This window comes from Scomber japonicus, chromosome 10 (assembly GCF_027409825.1).
Source record: "Scomber japonicus isolate fScoJap1 chromosome 10, fScoJap1.pri, whole genome shotgun sequence".
Taxonomy (NCBI): domain Eukaryota; kingdom Metazoa; phylum Chordata; class Actinopteri; order Scombriformes; family Scombridae; genus Scomber; species Scomber japonicus.
The window spans coordinates 33,470,673-33,486,876 of NC_070587.1; the positions used below are offsets into that span (position 1 = coordinate 33,470,673).

General features: G+C 44.0%; 1 protein-coding gene across 1 annotated transcript; it reads left to right on the forward strand.

Moving 5' to 3' along the window:
• Positions 1 to 4,427: 4,427 nt before the first annotated feature.
• Positions 4,428 to 15,701, forward strand: LOC128366930 (uncharacterized). Its single transcript, XM_053327691.1, has 10 exons — positions 4,428 to 4,444; positions 4,489 to 4,647; positions 4,835 to 4,881; positions 5,854 to 5,996; positions 6,347 to 6,393; positions 6,641 to 6,855; positions 10,322 to 10,590; positions 11,343 to 11,459; positions 11,617 to 11,758; positions 15,385 to 15,701. Exons 1-10 carry the CDS (start codon positions 4,428 to 4,430, stop codon positions 15,696 to 15,698), a joined length of 1,470 nt encoding a protein of 489 aa, XP_053183666.1. The 3' UTR covers positions 15,699 to 15,701.
• Positions 15,702 to 16,204: the final 503 nt, after the last annotated feature.

Consider the following 16,204-nt stretch of genomic DNA (forward strand, 5'->3'; position numbering starts at 1 on the left):
AAATTATGAACAGTATTGATGACAAAGGGCAGCCCTGGCGGAGTCCAATCCTCACTGGAAACAAGTCCGACTTATTGCCGGCAATGCGGACCAAGCTCTGACACCGGTCATACAGGGAATGTACGGCCCTTATCAGAGGGTCCGTATTCCCGGAGAACCCCCCACAGGATTCCCTGAGGGACACGGTCGAATTCCTCCTCCAAGTCCACAAAACACATGTGGACTGGTTGGGCAAACTCCCATGCACCCTCAAGGATCCTGCAGAGGGTGTAGAGCTGGTCCACTGTTCCACGGCCTGGACGAAAACCACGCTGCTCCTCCTGAATCCGAGGTTCGACTATCCGACGGATCCTCCTCCCCAGCACCCCCGAATTGACCTTACCAGGGAGGCTGAGGAGTGTGATTCCCCTGTAGTTGGAACACACCCTCCGGTCCCCCTTCTTAGAAAGAGGGACCACCACCCCAGTCTGCCAATCCAGAGGCACTGCCCCCGATGTCCACGCGATGCTGCAGAGTCGTGTCAACCATGACAGCCCCACAACATCCAGGGCCTTGAGAAACTCAGGGCGGATCTCATCCACCCCCGGGGCCCTCCCACCAAGGAGCTTTTTAACCACCTCGGTGACCTCCACCCCAAAGATAGGAGAGCCCACACCCGAGTCCCCCGGCCCTGCTTCCTTACCGGAAGGCGTGTCAGTGGGATTGAGGAGGTCTTCGAAGTATCCCTTCCACCGATCCACAACGTCCCGAGTCGAGGTCAGCAGCGCACCGTCCCCACCGTACACGGTGTTTACGGCGCACTGCTTCCCCCTCCTGAGACGCCGGATGGTGGTCCAGAAGCCGTCCGGAAGTCTTTTATAATAAGTATTGCCACCCCTGCTCGGCGCCTCTCACCAGTGGCAACTCCAGAGTGGACGAGAGTCCAACCCCTCTGGAGAAGACTGGTTCTCACCTCGACTGTGCGTCGAGGTGAGGCCGACTATATCTAGCCTGAACTTCTCAACCTCACGCACCAGCTCAGGCTCCTTCCCCACCAGAGAGGTGACGTTCCACGTCCCTAGAGCTAGCTTCTGCAGCCGAGGATCGGCTGCCGCCCAGCTCACACTGCACCCGACCCCTTTGGCCCCTCTCACTGGTGGTGGGTCTGTGGGAGCGGGGTCCCGTGTCCCTTATTTGGGCTGTTCCCGGCTGGGCCCCATGGGCGAAGGCCCGGCCACCAGGCACTCGCCCCCGAGCCCCACCCCCAGGCCTGGCTCCAGGGGGGGGCCCCGGTGACCCGCGTCCGGGCAAGGGACACGAAAAACGAATTATGTTGCTCGTCATTGGGGTTTTCTGAGCTACCTTTTGTCTGGCCCCTCCCCCTGGACCTGTTTGCCATGGGAGACCCTACCAGGGGCATAAAGCCCCTGACAAGTGAGCTCCTGGGGTCATTGGGACACGTAAACCCCTCCACCACGGTAAGGTAGTAGCTCAGGGAGGGGAAGAGCAAATGTTAATCATAATAATGAGTGACAAACATAACAATATAAATAAGAGTCAAACTCATAATAATAAATGAGAGTCTTGGTCATCATGTTGAAGCAGTTCTTCTGGGCTTTGGGCTGGGTCACCTTATAAAAGCTGGCCTGCTCAGTGTCTCCCTCTCTTCCACCAGCAACATCCCTTTTCTTTCTTTGCTTCATGTGTTTGTTATTGTCTAGCACACATTTTCCCACATCCATGTACTTTCCTACACTACTGATTCGACACATTACACATGTAGCTTTGATTTAATGATGTCATTAAGTTACTTTAATAAATGATTTTAGTTTTTGAGATTCAAACGTGTTCTCCTTGTTTGTCTGAACATTGAGCCAGTTCATGATAATATGTTGTAATATATGTGTCATTACAGACTTACTGGCTGTAGACTCTCAGACACTGACTGTGAAGTTTTGGCCTCAGCTGTGAAGTCCAACCCTCATCTGGAAGAGCTGCACCTGAGTCTCTACGAACTGTCTGATTCAGCAGAGAAGCTGCTGTCTGTTGTAGAGAAGAGTCCAACCTGTAAACTGAAGACTCTGAGGTGAGTTCACTGACTGATGCTTTGGTAGATTTATTTCTTTTTATTTAATTAACATCCTTCACTGTTTGGTTCATAATTTTCAGAATTAGCTTGAATCAGCTGAACAGATGGAAAGACAAAATACAATAATTGTACAAGGTGCATAATCTCAGTGATGAAATGAAATAATCAGCATGACAGTTTTTTCTTAAAATGTCCAATGCACACTAAGAATAATAAACATGTCAATCATAAGGCGATATAATAAAAACAGAGTTCCATTACAAGCAGAGATGCTAACGGGCCTGATGAGTTGAACTGCTACCAATTTGAACTTGTCCAGCCTGACCTGTTGCATGATGGGTCATAGCCAGCAATGCTAGAGATCAGGACTAACTTGTACTTATTAAACTAGGCAGTAACATACAATGATGATTGAATTCAGAGATGATTGGGACTTCCAAGGAGTTCAGCAGTGACCAGAGATCAGAGAGCAGCAATGCTGCTGATGCATCTATATATAAAATAAAAGAAGCATGCGCTAATAAGCTGCTGCTGAATGATGATTAGTATGAATAGTGATGCGTTACTGAAGCTAAATGTCACGCTGATGAAGATGCAGTCCTTACTGATGAAGTACTGAATACATTCACATTTGATTTGTTTGCTGACTGAGAAAATAAATGTGCTCTCCTCTCTGAGGTGAAGAGACGACATTAGAGACGAGTGTCAGGATGTGGCAGACATGGTCTGAATTTTTACACTCAGATGAATGAAAAGAAACTAAACTAAAAGACGAACCATGAAAATAACTGTTTGCTATATTTAATCATCAGTATCAGAGGAGCAAAATAATACTCTAATACTGATGCTACTATTTAGCCTAGGCAGCTATGTACATGCAGCACTAGCTAGGAAGCTTACTGCTGAATCACTGGAACCCAAATGCAAAGTTAAATGTCAGCATAGAAACAACCTTCCTATGTCCCACCCCCACCTGTCCCCCCCATTTCATCATCAAATGAAGTAAATAAATAAAGTGTCCTCTTTCATGATAACATATGTTGTAATATATGTTTCATTACAGACTTATTAAGTGTGAACTCTCAGAGACTCACTGTGAAGTTTTGGCCTCAGCTCTGAAGTCCAACCCTCATCTGACACATCTGGACCTGAGAGGAAACAAACTGTCTGATTCATCAGTGAAGCGTCTGTCTGCTGGACTGGAGAGTACAAACTGCGGACTGAAGACTCTGAAGTGAGTTCACTGACTGAAGCTTTGGTAGATTTATTTTCTATTAATTAAATTCAAATTCTTCACTGAAGTTTCAAATGTTTGGTTCATAGTTTTCAGGATGAGCCTGAGCACACATGTGTAGAATGTAAATGTTTTCAGGAATTTAAAATCCACAGTCTTGTTGTGAGTAAAAATGACTTCCAGAGTGTAAACTAATATGAGGCTTCAGCAGTCTGAGTTCCACATATCAAGTAAGTATGTTTGTGTTTCTTCAGTGTTTCCTTGCTGAGCTGCAGTGGAGGGATCCAAACCCAAAGAGGGAATTTAGTTCTAAATATTCTGTTTGAAACTGATCAAGTTTACTTGATGAAGGAGAAATATTTGTGAAGAATAAATGTTAATCAAAATAAAGAGCATCAAACTGTTTCATCATCAAATGAAGTAAATATAAAGTGTCCTCTTTCATGATAACATATGTTGTAATATGTGTCTTTACAGACTTATTAACTGTGAACTCTCAGAGACTCACTGTGAAGTTTTGGTCTCAGCTCTGAAGTCCAACCCTCATCTGACAGAACTGGACCTGAGAGGAAACAAACTGTCTGATTCATCAGTGAAGCGTCTGTCTGCTGGACTGGACAGTCCAAACTGTGGACTGAAGACTCTGATGTGAGTTCTGTGGTGAAGTCAGTCCATATTAGTGGTCCCATGTATTTGTCTCAGAGGTGATATTTAGGATGGTACAGTCAGCATCCAATCAAAGATCCAGTATTTCCAGGTACAGTGAAGGTGTGAGAGGAGAATGGAGCACTGAAGTCATGTTGTCATTAAGTGATTGGCATCAGCTGTGTCATTCATGCTTCACCATCATTGGCTCATTCATCAGCTTCTTGGCCACCAGCTGACCAGTCACATCCTTTCATATTCATACAGCTGTTCAGGTGTATGACCTCACACGTATCATTGATTACTCTCCACTACCCAACCTCCTCTTTGATCAGAGCTGATTGATCTAAGATTTAATGTTCATGTTTGTTAAATAAATGTAAAAATGTTTATTAAAAGGTTTTTTTCATTTTCCTGCTGAGTCTCCTCAAACAGCAGAGCTTTTTCTTCCAACTCTAACTGTATAATCATTTCATATGAATGGTCATTTCCCTGATGTAAGTGTCTGAAATATATTAGTGTATCTACTGTCTGTGTCTAGGTTCACTGATTCTAAAGGTTTACTTGTCACATTGACTGGAAACCAGAAGAAGAGAGTTTGTGTGGAGGAAGAGCACAAATCAGAGTCTCCAGTATCTCCCTGTGTGTCCAAACATCCTCCTCCAGACTTCACTCATAAAGCTGGATCCTCAGACTTAAAGTAAGAGACTGTTTCTCCACACTCCACACTTAATTAACTCAATGCTAGATTGGAAAGTCCAGAAGATGATGAACAGCTTGGTGGTTGTGTGGAATCACCAGAGTTATCTTTAGTGAAGAGTCTGATTATTTGAACCCTTTTCATAAGACAGTCCAGATAACTGGTGTGTTTGTATTTATTCCTGCAGGGTGGAGGACAGACGGGGCAACGCTACACCTCCCACACATAATGAACGTGAGTGTTGAGACTGTGACCAGTTCAGAGTGTGATTGTGATTTGACAAAATACAAATCTAAAGACAACTAGTTGAGATTGTGTCTGTGGAGTTAAGTCTGTTTCTGACTTTGCTCTGTCCACCAGTTTTTATTCCACTCTGAATGCACCATGGTGCGTTTGTTCACTTATCAGGATTCAGAGTGAAAACAGAACAGAGTTAATTGTCTGTGTTGAGTTTGGATTTTTCTCCTTGTGTTCAAATGTCCAAAGACGTGGAGTGATCATTTAAATGTTGTTGTTTAGACAGTTTGTTCCATCCATCCATCCATCTTCTTCCGCTTTATCCGGGGTCGGGTCGCGGGGGCAGCAGCCTAAGCAGGGAAGCCCAGACTTCCCTCTCCCCAGCCACTTCGTCCAGCTCTTCCAGGGGGACCCCGAGGCGTTCCCAGGCCAGCCGAGAAACATAGTCTCTCCAGGGTGTCCTGGGTCTTCCCCGGGGTCTCCTACCGGTGGGACGTGCCCTAAACACCTCACCAGGGAGGCGTCCGGGAGGCATCCTGACTCGATGCCCGAACCTTCTCATCTGGCTCCTCTCGATGTGGAGGAGCAGCGGGTCTACTCCGAGCTCCCTCCGGATAACTGAGCTTCTCACCCTATCTCACCAGTTTGTTCCACTGTAATGAAACTATGGAATATAAATATTCTTTATGGACACTTTGTAAATCCAATTTAACTTTGGTTTTGGGTCTTGTAAACATGACTGTGCTTGTGGTCTTTAGTTAGTTTGTTTTTTCTTTTTGACTTTATTGAAAGTTTTTTTCCAGTAGAGAACAACAGAAGACATGTGGAGAAAGTCTCTGTCCAGTCTTAAACTGGAACTTTGTGTTGCAGCTTTCTCTTTGTGTCTTTGCCCACTGGGTCACAAGCTTCATGTCTAGAAGTGAGTTTAACATCTGCTGTGTGTCTTCTCCACATCCTCTAATCTCCCAGCAAATCCGTCCACATCCAACACAAACCTCCATGTGTCTGAGGACAGCAGAGACGATCAGCTGGATCCTGATGATCCAGAGAGGCTGAAGCAGCAGCAGCAGCTTGAGTGCAGAGAGAATCTGACTGGGACGAGTCACTGGCAGGTACAATCAATACAAATGTCCATTTTTCACTTTACGTGTTTCTTCATTTGTTATTGATCAGACTCATATTTTTGTCAGACTCCAAACATGATTTCCTGTCATCTGTAATATCTTCAAGCTCTCGTTTCCTCTCCTCTCACTCATCTGTGAAAAAAGCAGCTGCTGAATGTAGAGTTAAAGAGCAACTGATCATTTATTCAGTTGGACTAGTGATAATCAAATGATGAATAAACAGTAAAGAGTGCAGGTGGAGTAGAGACTGAAGCAGTGAGGATCCTGTCAGCTGTACCACTGTGAGGGTCAGCTGGTCAGTTTGTGTAACTAATGTTGTCTCTTTCTCTGCATTTTAGGACTTCACACCCAAAGTGCTGACTGAGTCTGCAAACATTTCATACAGGTAACTCAAACATGAGATGCAGAATATTTCAACCCTCAACCTCATTGGCTCCTTTCAGTGATGACACTTGACTTTCCCTTCATACTCCTGCAGCTGCTGCTTCACTCACATCTTATCCAGCTGTTCAGTTTGGTCTTTTTAAACACTGCAGCAGTCACAGCAACTTGAGTTTTTATTCATTCAAACCAAGAAAAGGCTCAATGAGCTTCTGTTTGTGTTGTGTAATCAGCTCCTCTGTGTCCTCCAGGTTCAGCTGTCCTTGTCCAGGTGTGTTCAGGTGTACTTTGACTGGACTGGTGTTTGGTACGGTTCAGGAGGCGGAGCTGCAGTACAGGACTGTCCAATGGGACCAAAGCCTTCTACAACCAGCTGGCAAGATGGCTGCAGGGCCGCTGTTCAACATCCACAGTCCTGACGGTGCTGTCAGTCAGCTTCGCCTGCCACACTGTGAAACCAGGGATGGTAAGCTGATCATTGTGCTTTGTGAGTTTTATTAAAACAATAATAAGACTCCTGTTAGTGCCTCCTACAGGCTGCAGAGTTCACTACAACCACTGATGATTTATCAGTTCTTTGATCTTACCAACGTTGGAGCTAAACATGTGAAGTTTATCCTGAGACTGGCCGTCAAGGAAACTGAAAAGGGTTCATCATCTAGAGATACAAATGTGTTCATTACATTTTTGGGAATGACATTTTAAAACATTATGTTATGATGAGTTATGTTAGTAAAATGGAAACAGAACAACCCAAAGGTAATTTTGCCCCATTCAATTAAGGCCAGACTGTCCATTCAAATTGAATCTTTCTTCATTTCATGTAAGTGTGATTTTGTCCCAAAGAGAAAGTTTGGGAGGCCATGTTGTCAGAATTCATTTTGGAACCATGAAAATACTTAAACCTTTTTTTTTAAAATCTGTATTCCTTATATTTTCATTTTCTCATCAACTCCATTTAATTTGCAGTTTAAACAATGTATTTAATATATCTCCTCTAGAAGACTCATAGACTCACCGGCTTCCCATCCACCAACACTGACAGTAGTGTTGGATGATTTGTCCAGCCTGTCCAAACTGTTTAATTCTTCACTGACCAGAATGAGAGTCCTACACATCAAGTAAAATGAGTACTAACATACACTGTCTGGCCAAAATAAAAAGTCGCCACCAAAAAAAAGGTCACACTTTTATATTTCGTTGGACCGCCTTTAGCTTTGATTACGGCACACACATCATGATACAGGTTGATGGTCTACCTGCTGGGCATTTCTGCCTGACGCACCTCCACCGGTGCCTTTAATGCAGGTGTGCTCCTAACACACCAAAAACACCTTTGAGGGCCTAAGCGGGCCATCAGCTGGGGACCACCAGTCATAGATGTTTCGCTCCTTTAACCCCAGTACATCTCCTGGTGGCGGAGCAATGGCAGGGATCTCTCCCTGCCACCCCCTGCTGACACCCTAGGTGTTGTTCGGCCCCCAACTCCTATGCTTCCTCCTTAGCCACAGCCAGAAGCTGCCTCTCTCCGCCTCCTCAGCCAGTTCTTTGATGGCTTTCCGCTGTTCCCCTCCTATGCATCCCATGTCACGGAGTAGGCGAGCAGTTGAGGAGCCAACAAACCCCCGACACCCCACTTCTACAGGGCACGTGATGGCCTCCCAGCCTGCCTCCCTGCACTCTGCCGCCAGGTCAGCATACTTGGCCCGCTTCCGCTCGTTGGCAGCCTCTATACCCTCCTCCCACGGGACAGTGAGCTCCACCAGCAGGACCGTCCTGCGAGCCTCTGACCACACGACTAGGTCCGGCCAGAGCGATGTTTCAACAATCTCCCTGGGGAACTGGAGTCGTTTCCCCAGGTCGACCCTCATAGACCACTCACTGCAGGGTGAGAGGAGTTTTGCTGTATGTCTCTGCCGGGGGGGGGGGGTTGATTTTCTCTCCAGCCCTCGCGAACAGGATGGGATGTCTCGCTGGAGCGGAAGGTCTGCTGTTCGCCTCCTGTCTGCACGACTCTGCCACCTCTGCCAGCTTCCTCAGCACAAGATCGTGTCGCCACCTGTATCGGCCTTGTGACAATGCTGTCTTGCAGCCCGACAGGATGTGCTGGAGGCTAGCATTGACCTTGACGCACAGGGGACAGGTCTCTTCGGTACCGAACCATTGGTGGAGGTTTCGGGGACAAGGTAGGGTGTCGTATGTGGCTCTGATCAGGAAACTGAGCCTTGCCTGGGGGATCTTCCACAGGTCAGACCAGGACATAACCCTGTCTGTGAGTCCTTCCCATGATGTCCAACCTCCCTGCCGACTCTGAGACACCGCCTTGATGTTGAGGCGTTCCTGCTCAGACCTTGCCACTTCAGCCACCACCATGGCTTTCCGCTCTTCCTTGGAGGCCTTCGACCAGAACAGGGGGGTCTCGCCCCTCCCAAGGCCTGCTCTACCCTCCTGGACTCTGCCAACTACCTCCTGGTGCTTCAGCCTGCCGATTGCCCTGTCGACCTCTTCCTGGGCTTTCCACTTCCTTCCTGTTCTCACCTGGGTGCCTGCTGCTCTCACCAGCTGGTCAGAGGATCCCCTCAGTTCCAGCACCATCCGTGCCTTCTCCTGCTTGTATCCCAAGCTGATGGATCGAAGTGGCAATTGCAGCATGGTCCTACCGAAAAGGCCTACATCTGAGAGGCATCTCGGCAGCCCCAGCCACTTCCTGATGAACGAGTTTGCCAGCCTGTCCATCTTGCTTGCCACTGAGGAGGGGAGGTCACACATCTTCACACATTTACTGTGGCATTGTTTCGATAAGCTTCTGCAATGTCACAAGATTTATTTCCGTCCAGTGTTGCATTCATTTTTCACCAAGATCTTGTATTGATGGTGTGAGAGTCGGACCACTGTGCAAAGCCTTCTCCAGCACATCCCAAAGATTCTCAATGAGGTTCAGGTCTGGACTCTGTGGTGGACAATCCATGTGTGAAAATGAAGTCTCATGCTCCCTGAACCACTCTTTCACTATTTAAACCTGTTAATTCCTGGCATTGTCATCTTGGAATATGCCCGTGCCATCAGGGAGAAAACAGTCCATTGATGGAATAACCTGGTCATTCAGTATATTCAGGTAGTCAGCTGACCTCATTCTTTGCTGAACCTAGACCTGACCAACTGCAGCAACCCCAGATCATAGCACTGCCCCCACAGGCTTGTACAGTAGGCACGAGGCATGATGGGCGCATCACTTCATCTACCTCTCTTCTTACCCTGATGCACCCATCACTCTGGAACAGGGTAAATCTGGACTCATCAGACCACATGACCTTCTTCCATTGCTCCAGAGTCCAATCATTATGTTTCCTAGCAAATTGAAGCCTTTTCTTCCGATTAGCCTCACTGATTAGTGGTTTTCTTAAGGCTGCACAGCTGTTCAGTCCCAATCCTTTGAGTTCCCTTTGCATTGCGCATGTGGAAATGTTCTTACTTTCACTATTAAACATCGCCCTGAGTGCTACTGTTGTTTTTCTACCATTTGATTTCACCAAATGTTTAAGTGATTGCCGATCACGATCAATCAGGATTTTTTTCTGACCACATTTCTTCCTTGAAGACGATGGTTCCCCACCATCCTTCCAGTTTTTAATAATGTGTTGGACAGTTCTTAACCCAATTTTAGTAGTTTCTGCAATCTCCTTAGATGTTTTCTCTGCTTGATGCATGCCAATGATTTTAACATCTGTTCCACGACCACAGGATGTGTCTTTCAACATGGTTGTTTAAGAAATGAGAATCTACTCATTGCATCAGTTGGGGTTCATCCATGCAGTAATTATCCAATAGGAGGCTCTTACCTATTTGCTTAGTTAAATCCAGGTGGGGACTTTTTTTTTGGCCAGGCAGTGTATATTATGGTTGTTATTAGTAACATAAATCTATTTTCACAGCTCCACTCCCTGATGGTTTGCTGTCTGTCGTCCACATCACTGATGATGGAATGAACATCCTGGAGCCGCTGGAGATTACAGACACTCATGTGGTTATGAACGTCCCTCACTTCTCTCTCCTGGGCCTCGTCTGGGACGTTGTTAAGAGGTTCCTGAACATCACACGACCAATTAAGGGCCAGGTTCTGCTGTTCCTCCGACCTCCGGATGATGATGATGATCAAATACTTGATGTATTTCTGCTGCAGGGCAACATTCCTCTGAGCGAGGTAAAAGTATCTGTCATACAGTATGTGCTTACCATCAGCCTCAACTTGTTTTATACCACAGCTGTTTCCACAACAAGCTGAACAGTCAGTCCTGCTTCAGTCCTGCTTCTCTTCTCTGTACCTCTTAAACCTTTTCAAGCTGTGGTAAGAAAAGTGTGATTGTCCAATCTGAACTGGACATCTTCAGAATAAACTTTTGCTTTCAGTTTTTACTTTAGTGTTTGTTTTGTTTAACTTTACTTTTTTCTGCATTATCTCTACAGTCTATTATTGTCTGCCACAGTGTCACTTGTGATACCACCATCAGATGTAGTGAAAATGTAATTGTGGGATAAATTAATAAAGAATTAATTATCTAGGTATTCAATATGGCAGCGTGTTAATGCCACCATGATATTTTACTTGTTGTAAACTTTTTTTTAGATTTCTTTTTCAAGATATTTTTCATATTCATGTTTTTATGTGATATTTTATCAGAATAACATTTTAATTAACAACATATAATTGTGTCTATATTTTCAACATAGAACTGCTTCTACAGGATCTCATGGAGAGATAAAAGGAGAAACAAACATTACAGTTTAATAAGATGCCACTGCAGTGAGGGAGACTTGTTTATTTCCACCTACAACATGTCTAGATTCATCTATAGATGTCCAGCATGTACAATAACAGAATATGAATAACTCAGAGAGTTCATTGTCTATCTCTCTGTGAATAATCGCCTCAATAATCATGCTGTGTTACTGAAGGTTGCTGCCCAACGAGGAGCAGCTGAGAACATTGAGATCTCTTCTCACTGTGATCTCAGCATTGGCCAAAGCTACAGTGTTCACTGTGAACCTGAAGCCTCCATAATCCAGCCTGAGGTGAGTCTGATACACTTTTAATGGTAACGAACTTAATTATTATTATTATTATTATTATTATTAATATTACTATGTTCAGTTTTGGAAAATAGATTCACGATCAAGATAAAAACATTTACAACAGGTATGAAAGTGATGCTTTGCTTCTGGTTTTCAGTATGCAGAATTTGACACAAGGCTTGGACCAAACTTCTTCCCAACGTTTGAGGTTTTCCTCACAACAAACCAAAAGAAAGTGACTTTGATGGTCCAAGACCAAGAGGGGACACAAAAGTGGAATCGGGTGGTGAAACTGACAGGTAAAGTTTACACCTCATGTAAGCATTAAGACCCCAGTTCTAAAATGATTACTGGCATTATTACTCTAATAACAAATCAAAGATTCCACTTCTGGATTTGTTATGCAGCCTTTAGACAACTTTACAGAAGTCTGAGGGTTTTGTATTTAATAAAGTAAAAAGATTTATTTTAGATGTATCTATCTGGATGGAAAAATATTTGGTCCACTGACTGGTGGAAAAGTTTTTTACACAATTCCTTTCTGAATCAAAACAAAGATGGCAGCCCGCTGGCTACTTGGAGAGGAAACTTAGTTCAAATTTGGAAGAATCTTTCACTCTGGGTGAAAGTGTCTGAGGATTCTTGAAATACAGAGCATCCGGAAAGTATTCACACCCCTTCACTTCCCCCACATTTTGTTATGTTACAGCCTTTTTCTAAAATTGATTAAATGCCTTTTTTTCTCATCAATCTACACACAATACCCCATAATGACAAAGCGAAAAAGTTTTTTTTAGAAATGTTTGCAAATGTATTAAATATAAAAAAACTGAAATATCTCATGTACATAAGTATTCACTCCCTTTGCTATGGCACTCAAAATTGAGCTCAGGTGCTTCCTGTTTCCACTGATCATCCTTGAGATGGTTCTACAATTTGATTGGAGTGCACCAGTAGTAAATTCAGTTGATTGGACATGATTTGGAAAGGCACACACACCTGTCCCACTGTTGACAGGGCATGTCAGAGCAGAAGCCATGAAGTCAAAGGAATTATCCCCAGATCTGGGGGAAGGGTACAAAAAAATGTCTGCAGCATTGACAGTCCTGAAGAGCACAGTGGTCTCCATCATTCGTAAAGGGAAGAAGTTTGAAACCAGCAGGACTCTTCCTAGAGCTGGCTGCCAAACTGAGCCATCAGGGGAGAAAGGCCTTGGTCAGGGAGGTGACCAAGAACCCGATGGTCACTTTGACAGAGCTCCAGCGTTCCTCTGTGGAGATGAGAGAATCTTCCAGAAGGACAATCATCTCTGCAGCTCTCCACCAATCAGGCCTTTATGGTAGAGCGGTCAGACGGAAGCCTCTACTCAGTAAAAGGCTCATGACAGTTCGCTTGGAGTTTGCCAGAAGGCTCCTGAAGGACTCTCATCAGACCATGAGAATCAAGATTCTCTTGTCTGATGAAACCAAGATTGAACTCTTTGGCCTGAATGCCAAGCGTCACATCTGGAGGAAACCAGGCACCTCTCATCAGCTGGCTAATAGCATCCCTACAGTGAAGCATGGTGGTGGAGCATCATGCTGGAACTGGGAGACTAGTCAGGATGGAGAGAAAGATGAACAGAGCAAAGTACAGAGTGATCCTTGATGAAAACATACTCCAGAGCGCTCAGGACCTCAGAGTGGGGCGAAGGTTTACCTTCTAACAGGACGACGACCCTAAGCACACAGTCAAGAAAGTGAAGGAGTGGCTTCCGGACAAGTTTGTGAATGTTCTTTTGAGGATCTGCAGAGAAGAATGAGAGAAATACCCCAAGTACAGGTGTTCCAAGCTTGTAGCTTCATACCTTAGAAGATTTTAGGGTGCCTCAACAAAGTACTGAGTAAAGGGAGTGAACGACAAACAGAAAAACACAACGACAAAAAGGAAAACACAACAGCTGCAATATGATAGGCTGACAAAGAAGGTGTGTCAGCGTGCTATTGGTTAGATGTGAGCAGGTGATGTGAACAGCTGACGTCTTAATTGATGCCTCAGAAATGACAGAAAGGAAATGATGAGCTGTGAGAGACATCAGAATGACTGAGGGATGAGAAATAAAACTATAGATGTGAGCTTGTAAAAAAGATCATCTTCCTGTCTGAACCTTCGCTGAGCTTCATTTGTGAAATTATTATTTTATCATTATTATTATTATCAAATCACAACAAAGTCATCTTGAGGCTGAAACTGATCCGGCTGATGAGAAACTGATCAAGTTGAAGTGTTGCATTGAGGAATCTGAAGACTGGGTGGTGGGACGCACAAAACAGCATCAAGAAAGCACCTGAGCAGAGAGGGAGAATATTTAAAAAGACAGCTGCAATATGATAGCCTGACAGTGAAAGTGTGTCACCCTGCTATTGGTTAGACTTGACTAGGTGATGTGAACAGCTGATGTGTCAATTGATACTCCAGAAATAACAGCAAGTAAGAAATGAACTTTGACAGAGATCAGTATGAGCTGTGAGAAGGATCAGGGTGACTAAAGAATGAGAAATAAAACTATGATGTGAGCATACAAAAAGCTGGTCTTACTGTCTGAACTTTCGCTAGAACAAAAGGTATGTTATGAAGGACGTGTGACTCTGCATTTTAACGAGCATAAGCATGACTTGACTGCTCATAGTTTGAAAAGTTTACATGTTATGTAAAAACAGTGTGGTGTTTTGGAGAGAGCACAAGTTTTCCTCCGTTTTAAAGTTCGAATCACATTTCTACGTGCACGTATGAGCGAGCGAGGTGACTCTGGAAAAAGGTGAAATTTTTGGGGCATTTTCAAAAAATTCCCATTAATTTCCAATGGAGAAATCTAACATGTTTTTAGGAACAACTTCGGGAAAAATTGGAATTTCAACACCAAAAATCATAGCACCTCTTTCCCAATCGAGCCACACGTTTTGATGTATTATCAGGTTCTCTCAAAGCTGCGGGAGGAGTTACGCACCGAAATTTGGCGGAAGAATAATAATAAGTATGGAGAAGAATTATTGGAGCTGAGCACCCGTGGCACTAATAAAGTAGTAGTATTCCTGCATTAAACAGACTCTCTTGAGAGCAGAGGAGAACGACGCGATGAGAAGTGACAGCAAACAGCAGCAGAGGCTAACGTTAGCTTCTCTTCTTCTCAGCGGGACAGAGCTGAGCCTCCGTACAGCAGAGTCAGAGACAACTTCATTCAGTAATTTGAATGTGACGCTCTATCTATGGTTAAAACATGCTCCAGCCATTTCATCCTACTATGAAGGCTACAGAGAGAGATCTGTCTTTGTGCAGACAGACAGGAGTCAGAAGACCTCAACCTGTGGCTCCTTGATGTGTGTTAGTGCTTATAGACTGTGGTGGTCCTCCTATGTCAGATCAATGAATGAACGACCCTATCTCAAGAGGAATCTCATCATGTCTCAACACAAGCATGAATTACAACTTAAATCATGTACATGAGCCACATTCCTATCCGTTCTCCACACATCGTTTCCTAGTTCCAATATGAGTATTATGTTATAACGTTAAACTTATCACGTTATATGTTTATGCATTTATTCGTTTATACGTTCACGCTTCTGTAGGTTAAAGTGTCTGAGGATTCTTGAAATACATTCTAGATAAAAGGTATGTTATGAATGACAGTGTGACTCTGCATTTTAATGAGCATAAGCATGATGTTAGCCATCTCAGACATCTCAGATATATGGACATACAGGGGGTTATATGTCCAAACATTGAGGCAGTAGGTATAGACTGCTCCTCTAGACAACGTTTTTTGGATTAATTTTGTGGAATCTCAGCTATCTGGATAGACCCTTCCCATCTCATGCCACATAGTGATGTTGATAAAATGTTTAAAAAATGTTTAAAAGTGACTGTTGGGTTGTTATTCTTCCAGGTCCAAGAAGTGGAAATCTACAGAGGTATCTCCCAGCAGGGGACATCAACCCAGCAGAGAAGCTGCGGTTGGTTTGGGAAGAGTTTGTTACCAGAGTGTCTGAACCTAATCTAAACCAGCTTCTGGATAAACTTTTTGGGTTTGGTGTTATAAACGATGATGAAATGGAATCGGCCAGATCAGAAATGCGAGCAAACAAAGCTCGAAAAGTGATCGACATGGTGCGAAGAAAGGGAACCGAAGCCAGCTCATTTTTTATCATTGCCCTCCGTGTGGTGGATCCAAATCTTTCCAGACTGCTCAACTTAGGCTGAGTGTGATGATGAACCTTCTATGTTTCTTTTTGTTACTATACTTCCACCACAGCTCACAGGAAACACTAAGAGGGAATCTGATGCTAAAAAGAAGCTCAATAGAAGCTGATCATCTACTTTTAAATGACTGTGTGGAAACACTGTTGATTTAGTCTCCATCACTTTACATTGAAAGCACATTTGAAGGAGATCTTTTAATAGTCAGTGTGAACAGGAGGAATGATTAGAGAGAGGAAAACCTCTTTACTGTTCATATGGACACCTGATTGCTGGTTTAAGACAGACTTGAACAATTGTGAAACTATTCTTTAATATATGTGTGATTATGAAGATGATACAGAGAAATTATTTAGTCCAAGTTTTATATTTTTCATCAAAATGTAAATATATGTTTTTATGTGGAGTGAAACTGTTAAATGGCTCCAGACTGTAAGATTTTTTTCAGAATAGGATGGCTAAAGGTTGATTTTGAAAAAAGACACTGTTAGGGAAGTGTGTGTTTGTGT